Source organism: Carcharodon carcharias, chromosome 10 (genome assembly GCF_017639515.1).
Source record: "Carcharodon carcharias isolate sCarCar2 chromosome 10, sCarCar2.pri, whole genome shotgun sequence".
Lineage (NCBI taxonomy): Eukaryota > Metazoa > Chordata > Chondrichthyes > Lamniformes > Lamnidae > Carcharodon > Carcharodon carcharias.
The window spans coordinates 136,246,767-136,259,102 of record NC_054476.1 but is presented as its reverse complement, the minus strand read 5'-3'; the positions used below and the strand labels follow the sequence as shown (position 1 = coordinate 136,259,102).

The 12,336-nt window shown below is 40.7% G+C and overlaps 1 protein-coding gene across 9 annotated transcripts in view; it reads right to left on the bottom strand.

Annotated features, from left to right (window-relative positions):
- LOC121283176 (general transcription factor II-I-like) overlaps positions 1 to 12,336 on the bottom strand; it is a 194,479-nt gene that overhangs the window by 159,246 nt on the left and 22,897 nt on the right. For all 9 annotated transcript variants that reach the window (XM_041197396.1, XM_041197395.1, XM_041197397.1 and 6 more), the window contains one exon: positions 4,609 to 4,712. In XM_041197396.1, coding sequence (XP_041053330.1) covers positions 4,609 to 4,707 — 99 coding nt within the window. In that variant the 5' untranslated portion in view covers positions 4,708 to 4,712. The remainder of the gene's footprint in view (positions 1 to 4,608; positions 4,713 to 12,336) is intronic.

Genomic DNA, 12,336 nt, shown 5'->3' with positions numbered 1-12,336 from the left:
ACATTTCCTAATTTTCCATCTGCTGGGACAGTTCCAGAATCTAGGGAATTTGGAAAATCAGCCAGCATCTCTGAAGCCAACGCTCTTAGAACACTTTTTTTTTTTTGCAGACATTCAGGTGCTGGGAATTTATTGGATTTTAGTGCCTTAATTTTCTCCAGAACTTTTTTTCTCTGTTGAGGGTTGAAATGTGCAATTTTGGCAAGCTGGGTTAGTGCAGCAACACTCATTCTCCTGGCTCTGGCAGCAAGTGTATCTGTCTTGATTCCTGACGGTTTAGGACCTCAACCTAAAAACGTGTACATTTGTTTTATTAACATTGCATATAATTTATGTCATATGGCAACCTGTTCGTCACAGGCTTGACGAGCACCAAAATCCTATTGAACAACGCTAAATATGTTCTCCCCAATGCCAATGTAATGTCACTGCCTCTAATGTCATCTCAGCAATCTGCTTATCCTTGCTCGGAACAATAACTTTTATCAGGGATGTCATTCTGATCAAAAATAAAATCTGCAAGCACGTAGTTTAAGCCAATTCTGCCTACTTTAGCTATTCCCCTTTTGCTTCATTTATTAAAAACATATCGATATTTGCACCTTGATTCTAAACCTTTTAGACACAGGAAGTAAGCAGTATTAATCTAGTCTATCCCACCCATCATATTTTTAGATACCTATTATTAAAGCACACATCAATCTCCTTTAAAGAAATAGGTTTCAATTTTATATATCTTTGATTGTATTTGTAATTCTTTATGTGATGTGATGCTGTGCTACCATCTTGAACAGCTGCATTTCATGTGGTCAAGGTACAGTCGCAGTACTGTTACCTAGGGAGCTCTACAATTCTGACACAGCAAGGGTGAAGGAACTGAACTATATTTCCAAGTCAGGATGGTACATGACTTAAATGGGAACTTCCAGGAGGAAGTTACCATGTATTAGCTGCCCTTTTACAAAGTCTTGTGGAGATGATGGAAGTCTTGGCTATTAGCTGGACTGTTGGCAAGAGGCCCCGCCCCCCCCGTTCCCCTGACCCCTCACCGCCCCCCGACCCCCCCACACCGCCCCGCCCCCCCACCCCTTGCCCATAGGTTGTGTTTCCTGCATAACAAGCCCCAACTGCTGGATTAATACCGGCAGGATGAGGCCCTTAAGTCGGCGATTGCCCACTTAAGGGCTGCAATTGGCGGCGGGGTGGGAAGGCCATCCACAGACCTTCCAGCCACAGATTTAATCGTGGTGGTGGGGGTGACGGGGAGGCAAGGTAGTAGAAGGCCCCTCCCACCCGCCACTCTCAAGATTAAATGCCTTCCCTGCCAACAAGCTCACCATTGGTGGCGGGGGTGGGGGAGCGTGCCACAAGATTCCATGTCTTGTCTTTCTAGGTAATACGGGTTTGGGCTAGGGGACTGCTGTTGAAATTGCTGTCATGAATCTTGTAGATCATCCACCAGTGTAATCAGTGGTGGAGGGAATGAAGATTTAAGGTGACAGATGAGGTGTCAATCAAGCAGGCTGCTCATCTAGGATGGTAGAGCTTCGCTTGTTGATTGAACTGCAACCATCCAGGCAAGGGGATAGTATTCCATCACAGTTCTGAAGTGTTCCTTGTACGTGGTGGAAGGGTTTGAGGAGGAGAGAGTCACATAACAGAATATCCAGCCTCTGACCTGTTCTTGTAGCCATACTATTTATATGACTGGTCCAGTTAATTTTCTGGTCAATAGTAACCCCCCCCCCCCCCCCCCCCCCACAAATGTTGACAGCAGGGCCACTGAATGCTGAGAGTGGTGGATAGTCTGTATCTTATTGGTAGAAATCATTGTTTGACACTTTTTGATCAGCCCAAGTCTAGATGTTGTACAGGTCTTGACGGACATAGGCAAAGATTGCTTTAGTATCTGAAGAACTGCACATGAAACTGAATACTCCAATCATCTAACATTCTTACTTCTGGTCCTATAATGGAGGCAAGGTCATGATCAAGCAGCTGCAGATAGGAAACTAGGGCCAAGCTAAGGGACTCCTAAGATAATTAGCCTCCAACAATAACAACAACTCTCCTTTGTGCTAGCTGTGATTAGTTATCCTCGATTCCCACTGACTTCATTTTACTAGGGCTTCTTAGTGCCATATCTCGGTCCAACACTGCCATGATGTCAAGGGCAGTCACTCTCACTTATGTAATTCAGTTATTTTATCCACGTTTGGACCAAAGTTGTAATGAATCTGCAGCCAAGTGGTTCTGGTGGAACGTAAACTAAGCATCACTGGGCAGATAACTGACGATTAAGTGCTGCTGGATTATAATAGCATCAACAACACTTTTCATCACAATGCTGATGATTAAGCAGTTAATTTGACTTATTTGATTAGTCCTGCTTTTTGTGGACACTCCTGAGCAATTTTCCATTGTGTTTAGTAGATATTAGTCTTGGAGTTGTTCTGAACTGCCTGGCTAGAGACAGGACTAGGTCTCATGCACTAGTCTTCAGAGCTCAGCTGTCAGAGAGCATCATGCCTTTTGCTGTATCCAGTGGAGCCAGTCATTTCTCAATAGAACATGGAGCAAATTCATACCAGACAATATCCTAGAATATCCACAGGACGTTCTCTTATAGCTCCAGATCGAGTTGCTTTGTTGCATTTTCATATGAAAAAAATACTACTGCGATTTCAATAATCTAATTTTAGGAATTTACATTGATTACAACCAACATTTTGGTATTTCATACTAACCACAGTTTAAATAGACAGCTTAAGTTCTTGCCTGCAAAGAGAGACAAATTAAACAGGTAAAGACTGTGCAACTAGCATTTGCAGCTGCGAGACTCAAGGATGTCTGTCAGTAATGAGAGAACTGAACTATTGATAAAGCCTTAGTTGCCCCCTTGTCTAGAATGGTTACAGAACTCCTTTGTCTTAAAGGCACACTCAAGGGCCAACGGAACCAACTCTCAGCACTGCTCCCTCCCTATGGTGTAAGGGCCAGTATCAGCACAAATCTCACATACCTTTTTAATTAAGATATTTTTCTAACATATTAATCATTTAAGTGTAATAAAGAGAGTAAAATTGAAGTTAACGTTTATGCTTATTTTTCCTGTTTCACCACAAGAGACAACTTGAGAAGGCAAATTAGCAATATTTTGTGATAAGAACGAACATAGTTTATGGGAATGTCAATTGGACTTCTAATTCACATAACATCTAAGAGAGAACATTGAATACAAAAGGTGGACATCTGTTTCCAGTTACTTGTTATGTGACTTTAGGCATGGAAGTGGGGAGAAAGCAAGTGACCTCACTTTCAACTAATTGAAAGGGTTAATACAAGCCATGTTCAAATATGGCACAAGGGCTTTCAAAATTAGGGGTAAATATCAAAAGTTTCAAGACATCGGGGATACAGTCATCGCCATTGTTCCTATGGTGACAACTCTCCTGAAACACACCAAAGGAGGACGAAGAGAAAGGCTGTGTGCTATTAGCACGCAGTGGATCCACAGTCTTTGTGGGTTAATACATGCTGCCATCACAGCCCTCTGCTAAACCTATTTACCACCCTTGCTTAATAAATTCTACTTCATTTCACCATGCTTGTTTGTTTCTCTCTCACTTGATTGTACTTGGTAGGTGAGCTCAACAGGACCCATTAATCGAAATTGTCAATTTGGGATTTAAAAGTTAAATTGGCTAAACAGATACTAGCAGCTCTAAATTTTAAATCAAGTCCAAGTTCTTACACAATGAAGTAAAGACGGTGTAGTGGGATCCAGTGTGCTGGATTTACTTCCTTTACTTTCCTTCTCTGTGTCTCATCATTAAGAAACTGGGACTTACAGTTGGATGGACAGGTTATCACCATTCTGACCAATTGGTAGCAAGCTCCTTACAGTCATCAAAAGTCAATGCAACTGCACTTCAAGGAGAACATCAGAATAGCTTTGAAGCATTTTCTTTGTCCTCCCCTGAAACGTTGGCCATTTGAGAGCTGAGAGAACAAGACCTGGTAGGGGATACAGTTTTCTGTCATCTGGACAGTATCCAGTCCATTGAAGTTGATTTTGCAGGACATTTCCCCGAATGCTTGTGGAGTTGGCTTTAAGAAGGACATTATTATTTGTTCTATGGTCCTTTCCTATAGTATGGAGCCCAAAACTTTACACACTATCCCACCTGTAGTCTTGAGGTTTTATACACATTCATTGTCACATTCTTATATTCAAATGCAAAGGTTAACACTAGATTCATGAGAGTGCTTCAAACATATGGAGCAAAGGCATTTTTTAAATCACTGTGATGAAATCATCTTCCGATGTTGCAGTCTTGTGCAATCAATAGCATTCCATAGGTGAGTTACATGGCCTACCTTGTTCCATCAGCATCAGGGGGCCATTTTTAAAAGCCTCTGAATCTACCTTTGGTAGAGATCCAGCAGGAGACTGCAGCAGACCTATAATGTGAACTAGAGCAGAATGTTTTGTAAACATTCCCCCAGGACCCAAAGCCCTCAAGCCACAATGTAACAGAAGATTGCTAATTAAATGACATCAACAAGAAGGTTAAATGACATCTTAATAAATTCCTAATAATTTACCATCGACTCCAGTGCTGACATGAGAAATTTTACAGCCAGAAGATTTTCAGCGCTGGAGGGTTCCTCCTGTATAACTGGTGAAGTTCCAACTTGTGCCATGTTTCCTGGGTGATGGGATAGAGGGAAAAACAAAGAGATAAATCCATTAAATCAGGTGTGGAGAAAAGAGAGGTTCAATGCAACTCCCCAAAATCTTAAAAATCAGGCAAAATATAATACCTAAAATTATTCAACCTTAACTGGCAGTATTCTTTGACAATGACATTTCCTTAAATTGATGGTCCTCCACACAAAGCCCTAACAGAACTCATCATTTGTGTTCAGCAATTTTCAACCGTGCTCCTAACCATTTAATTATTTTTAAAATTTGGAAATAACTGCTCCATGAATCAAAACAACTAGAGAATGTAGAGGATTTATTTGCAACTTTAGTTTTGCAGATTTGTATCTACCCAAATTAATTATCTATTCTTGGCATTTTAGAAGACTTGGATTGTTTCTCCTCCAAATAGCTTTCTCTCAATTTAAGTAAGTTCAAGTCTACTGCCTATCCAGCCCCTTGTAGCAAATTTCTTGTTACCATTGCTTCATGAAAAGACAGTGAGATAGATTTGCTTTGCACATTAATATAAATGAATTCATTGCACTCTGTTTAAATGTAAACTTAAGGCTGAGGTAGGTCTAAGATGATCACCTGGCTCCAGTGCACCTGACTGCCGAATGGCTTTTAATTTCTATACAGCTTTAATGTGTTTATTAGACTGGGAAGACCATACTTGGATGATGTGAACATCTCACTCATGGTTCATTTAATCCTGAAATGGGAATGTCAGTTGAAATATTAACTATTAACATGCACTCCAAGGAGTACTTGGCTAATGGGATATTGAAACTTCCAGCCTCGGATAAAGACATTGAATGCTTCAGAGCAAGAGCAACTGGAAGTGAAAAGGAATCAAAGAAAGTGAATGATGGGATGTTCATTAGCTGCTGCTTATAAAAACTCACTACATTTACCGCCATCAGGAAATAAATGCAGTTCCAAAAATACAAGACCTTTTGTCACACACAAGAGTGCTGTTCCTTATATATCTGGCTTAATCAATTGTCATACAAAAAAAATCCAGTTTGTTAATTCAGAACCAGTGTCCAACTCATTGGGGTCTATTAATAAAATTTACATCCATAGCGGCTTGGAGAGAAATAAAGTTCACAGGACCTTCAATCACAATCTTGTACTGATAGCTTAACTTCTGCCCTGTAGGGAACTCAAGGTTATGATCCTGTTAGGGGCCCTTAACATTCAAAAAGAAATCCAAACACCAGTGATTTAATTAGAACTACACAAAATTCCAAGTTTTCCAAAACACAACCCTTACAGTAATTAACAGAATTAAACAAGCAATCTTATTATAGATCAGAGAGCTATGTATGTTATGCGCTCAGTTTTACTCTTTACTTCCCCCAAGCCTCTCCTTTAAGGCACTATCCTAAAGTTACAGTTGGGACCACCCATAGGTATGCCACAGTCCTCTAGAATTTACTTCAATTCTCCTCAATTCCAACTATTCTCAGAGGTAAGGCTCTTTGTTTAATACCTCTCGATTGTAGATGCCTCAGTTCCTTGGAATTATTGAGAAGGCAATCATAACAAGCCAACCTGCTGGATGTTTTCTTTTGCACAAAACTCTGAGGACCACTGTGGGTTTATCCACTAGCTTCAAACTAGGCAATTTTCCAACTTCTATTCCCTCATGAAATCCAAATTGAGATTAAGCCTTACCCGCATTCCATACAGTGAATGAAGTGGTTTGCTTTTTCTCTGCTTACAGTGCAAGCCAAACTGTCATTTACTTTAGCTATCATCTTTCAGTGAGTTGCCCAACACACATCTAAGTTGCAACTATAACTCTCAGCAAACACCCAGATTATTTTTGAAAGCAGAGAATCTGTCCAAGCTCCGCCCTACTCCATGATGACATGGCATCCTCTAGGATGTCCTCAAACAGACCTTCAGGTTAATTATCCCTCATTTAATTTCTTCTTTGATCTGGAGAAATAAATAGATTTTACAACCTTTCAGAAGTTTCCTAATGCTTAAAACTAATTTAGCTCCAAATCTCAAAGCAAAACATTTCTCTGGATTACCCTTACAGAAATGATTGCAGACATCATGTCTCTGCCAAAAGGTCTACAGATAGATCATCCATGGTTTAAATTTCTCCACCTACTGTTTTGTGACTCTCACCTTTCTAGCTGTTAATCTCTTAAATCAACATGGCCCCACCTTTTAAGTGTAATAAACTCAAACTTGTTTGAATTGCATTTAGTTCAGGGTTGTTTTTTCTAAATTTCTCAACCAGGTACTCTCATTTTCTGCAGTTAAAATTTTAATTCCCAAAAATAAAATTTATATTCTAAAACATAAGAATTATGAACCAGATATGCACAAGTGTGCTTAAGAAAATACAGCAAAATCATTGCAAGATAGAATACCTGATCAGAATACCTTAAAGTTACACTACACTGCCAACATCCTATGAATGAATAAGAAAACAAGTTGGAAGGCATCTATATCATTACTTCCTTTGAATCTCAATCGTTTAGTTTTCAAGTTTTTTTGAAATTAGTGTCCCAAAACCATACAAAATACTCCAATAATGGACTCAAATTAAAATTAGAATAGCTAATTTCCATTAGACAAATGTCTTAATATGCATCCAAACAGATGTTCTGCTTTGTTAATAGCAGCTTCACAACTGGATACTTTATCAGTGATAAGTCAGTATCATACTCAAGTCTACATTGTTGATCTAACAGAATTCTGGTCACAATAGGTCTGGAAGTTTCTTCAGACAGATTTTTTTGCTGAAACTGTCCTTGATGATTCTTACTTTTCACAACTTTGCAGACTTTCAAAAAAATTTATTCCAATGAGATGTTTGAGCAAAGTTTAACTCACTCTATACTACATGTAACACAAAAGTGGGGCAGAGAGAGGGAAAGAGTCTTTTTCTTGCAGCTTGCTTCTAAGGCTCTGCTACGGTATTTTAAAGACTAAGATGTGCAAAGAATACTTCTTAGGCCAGGTGTTTCCAACTAATCAACAAGAGTCTTTAGCCAGGCAACAGCAATTCTTTATTAACTTATATATTCAAAGCATCTCTTCCCTCTGCAGGTGTTCCTCGCTGGACATCTATCTTGACCTGTGGTTTCTTGAAGAATGGCATATTTGCAGCCCAAATTAATATTGCAAACTTTTAAAAATAATTCAGGGAGGAAGCATGTCCAGAATTCAATGTCCTTCAAATTTTTCAAAAACAGGTTCCTCACAACAGCTTGATCAAATATCCTCTCAGCCTTCTCTTCTCCAAGGTGAAAAACCCCATCTTCTCCAAAACAAAAACAAAAACAGAATTACCTGGAAAAACTCAGCAGGTCTGGCAGCATCGGCGGAGAAGAAAAGAGTTGACGTTTCGAGTCCTCATGACCCTTCAACAGAACTTGCGTTCGAGTCCAAGAAAGAGTTGAAATATAAGCTGGTTTAAGGTGTGTGTGTAGGGGGCGGAGAGATAGAGAGACAGAGAGGTGGAGGCGGGGGGGTGTGGTTGTAGGGACAAACAAGCAGTGATAGAAGCAGATCATCAAAAGATGTCAACGACAATAGTACACATAGGTGTTAAAGTTGGTGATATTATCTAAACGAATGTGCTAATTAAGAATGGATGGTAGGGCACTCAAGGTATAGCTCTAGTGGGGTTTTTTTTATATATAATGGAAATAGGTGGGAAAAGGAAAATCTTTATAATTTATTGGAAAAAAAAGGGGGAAGGGGGAAACAGAAAGGGGGTGGGGATGGGGGAGGGAGCTTATGACCTAAAGTTGTTGAATTCAATATTCAGTCCGGAAGGCTGTAAAGTCCCTAGTCGGAAGATGAAGTGTTGTTCCTCCAGTTTGCGTTGGGCTTCACTGGAACAATGCAGCAAGCCGAGGACAGACATGTGGGCAAGAGAGCAGGGTGGAGTGTTGAAATGGCAAGCGACTGGGAGGTTTGGGTCATTCTTGCGGACATCTTCTCCAATCTGTCCACATAACTGAAATCCTGATCCCTGGAACCAATCTCGTAAATAATTTCTGCATCATCTCTAAAGCCTTCGCATTCTTCCTAAAGTAGTGTCCAAAATTGGACACAATACTCCAGCTGAGATTGAACCAGAGTTTCATAAAGGTTCCTCATAACCTCCTTACTTGTTACAAAAAGTAGTTATATCTATTTATTAAGTCCAAGATCTCAAATGCATTTGAAAATCAAGGATCTCTCAACATTCCCTGCCACCTTTGATAATTTGTTCACATATATACCCAGGTCCTTCTGTTCCTGCACACTCTTGAGAATTGAACCCTTAGTTTATATTGCTTCTCTTCATTCTTCCGACCAATAAAGTATCACTTCACACTTCCCTGCATTAAATTTAATCTACTACATACCTGCCCATTCCAACGATCTATGTTCTCAAAGTCTATCGTTACCCTCCTAACAATTCCCAATACCTTCAAGTTTTGTGTCATCTTCAAATTTTGAAATTGTGCCCTGTTCGCCCAAATCTAAGTTATCAATTTATATCAGAAAATAGTAGTGGGGTACAAGTGGACGCTAGTGGAACCCCCACTGTATATATTCCTCCAGTCCAACAAACAATTTACCGCTACCCTCTATTTCCTATCACTCAGCCAACTTCACACCTATGCTGCCACTGTCCCTTTTATTCCAATTGTTTCTAATTTGCTGGCAAGCCTATTATGTGGTAACTTATCAAACATTTTGGGGAGTCCACATAAACCACATGAACAGCATTACCCTCATTAACCCTCTCCATTGCCTCATCTTAAAACTCAATCAGTTAAACAGGATTTGCCTTTTAACAAATCCACGCTGACTTTCCTCAACGGATCTATTCTAGTCCAAGTGTCTATTAACTTTGTCCTAGATTACCATTTCTAAAAGCTTTTCCATCACAGAGGTTAAACTGACTGGCTTGAATTTGCTCAGTTTATCCTTACACCCTTTTTTAAACAAGGGTTTAGTTTAACATTTTAAATTCTCCAACCATCAGGCACCACCTCAGTATCCAAGGAAGATTAGAAGATTAAGACCAATACCTTCTCAATTTCCATTCAGGTGCACCTCATAGGGTCCTGGTGACCTGCTAACTTTTAAGTACAACCAGCCTAATACCACCTTGTAATAAATTTTTCACCCATCCACTATCTCAATTACCAAGGGAGGAGGTGTTGCGCTGCCAGTTATTGTGAAGGAGAAGGTAAAGACAGATCTAAAGTACTCATTTAGTACCACAATCGTCTCCTCTGCCTCCATGTACATATCCTCTTTTTGATCCGTAACAGCGCAACCTTTCCTCTTGCTACCCTATTATTTATATACCCAAAGAAGACCTTTAGATTCTCCTTCATGTTAACTTCTTTCTATTCTCGCACTGGGTCTTTGCCCCATTTCCTTTTTCATCTGACATCTACCCGACAATGTGGAAAATTGCCCAGGTATGTCCTGTACACAAAAAGCAGGACAAATCTACCCCAGCCAATTACTGCCCATCAGTCTATTTTCAATCATCAGCAGCGATGGTAGGGACGGTTGACAGTGGTATCAAGCAGCACTTACTCAAATAACCTGATGTTCAGTTTGGGTTCTGCCAGGGTAATTCAGCTTCTAACCTCATTACAGCCTTGATCCAAACATGGACAAAAGAGCTGAACTCCAGAGATGAGGTGAGAGTGACAACCCTTGACATCAAGGCAAAGTTTAGCCCAGTGTTGCATCAAGGAAATGCTTAGCAAAATTGGAATCAGGGGAGAACTCTCCATTGGTTGCAGTCAGATCTAACACAAAGCAAGATGGCTGTGGCTGTTGGGAGTTGATTCATCTCAGTCCTAGGACATCACTGCAGGGGACCCAGGCCCAACCATCTTCAGCTGCTTCATCAATGGCCTTCCCTCCATCATAAAGTCAGAAGTGGGGATGTTCATTGATGATTGCACAATGTTCATCACCATTTGCAACTCGTCAGATACTGAAGCAATATGCAGCGAGACCCAGACAACATTCAGGATTGGGCTGATAAGTGGTAAATTACATTTATGACACACAAGTGCCAAGCAATGACCATTTCCAACAGGAAAGAATCCGACCATCTGCCCATGACATTCAGTGGCATTACCATCACTCAATCCCCTACTATCAACACCTCGCGAGTTACCATTGGCCAGAAACTGAACTGGACTAGCCATGTAAATACTGTGGTTACAAGAGCAAGCCAGAGGCTGGGAATGCTATTGTAAGTAACTCACCTCCTTACTTCCCAAAGCCTGTCCACCATCTACAAAACGCAGTTCAAGAGTGTGATGGAATACTTTCCACTTGCCTGGATTAGTGCATCTCCAACAACACTCAAGTTTGACACCATTCAGGACAAAGCAGCCCACTTCTTTGGAGCCCCATCCACCACCACTGATGCGCAATTTACAGGATGCACTGCAGTAACTCACCAAGACTCCTTCAACAGCAGTTTCCAAACCCATAATCTCTACCACCTAGAAGGACAAGAGCAGCAGATGCATGGGAACACTACCATATGCAAGTTCCCCTCCAAGCCACACACTATCCTTACTTGGAACAATATTACCATTCCTTCCTGTCGCTGGATCAAAATCCTAGAACTCCCCCCTTCCTAGCAGCACTGTGGGTGTACCTACACCATATGGGCTGTAATGGTTTTTATGATCTCAGCTGAGGTTATGCCTGGACAAGCCTGATCCCAGAGTGGAACCCAGCTTGATAGATGCTAACTTTTAGTTTGTTTGTTTAGACATGAGGAGAGTGGCCACTGAACAGAGTCACCGGAGTCGGCTGATGAACTTTTAGTAAAAGAATAAAGCATTTATTTAACAAGAAAAGATGAACTATATTACAATACTCCTTCACCTACAATTATACTCATACAGATTTATAAGGATAACACAAGTTACAAAAACCAACTTATACTCTAATGTTCACAGTACATACACAGTCCATGTAAACCAATAGGCACCACAGTCTGAAACCAAGTGATGGATGCCACTTCAACCAGATATTATGGATCTCTCAACTCCCCCAGATGCTCAGTCTTTCACACAAGAGTTTCCAATCTCCACTCCCCAAGAACTCACATTGGAATCTTCTCCCAAACCTTTGCCTTCAGCAAGGGTTCAACTCCACGGTTTCAAACACTCTTTCCGATGTTCATCTCTCCAGGTCACCACATGCATTCAAGCTGCCTTCTGCGCATTCTTTCTCCAGCTCAGCCATCAACAGTACACCACTGCTTCACACGCCCATAGCAAAGAGCTATAAACCTTCAGCCATCTCTTTGAACCTTCTAGCCTCTTGCAAGCTGTTCTCGCTTTAAATCCATTCTCTGCAGCTTTTGTCTCTAAATTTGAAGCATCTCTCTCTCTCTCTGCCTCTCATTCTTAACTTCACTTAACAGGACCTTTTTCAGGTTCCTGGCCTTCCCTTTGACTAGAACTAGGGACTGCCTCCTTTTCCACTTCCCTGGATTTTTGGGGTCTTTTCTTTAGCTTGGTACTGGCTGCCTGACCCCTTTACTCTAGTCTCTCCTGGCAGCTACTTCCAAAAAATAACTGAACTCAAACAGCTTCCAAATCAAACTG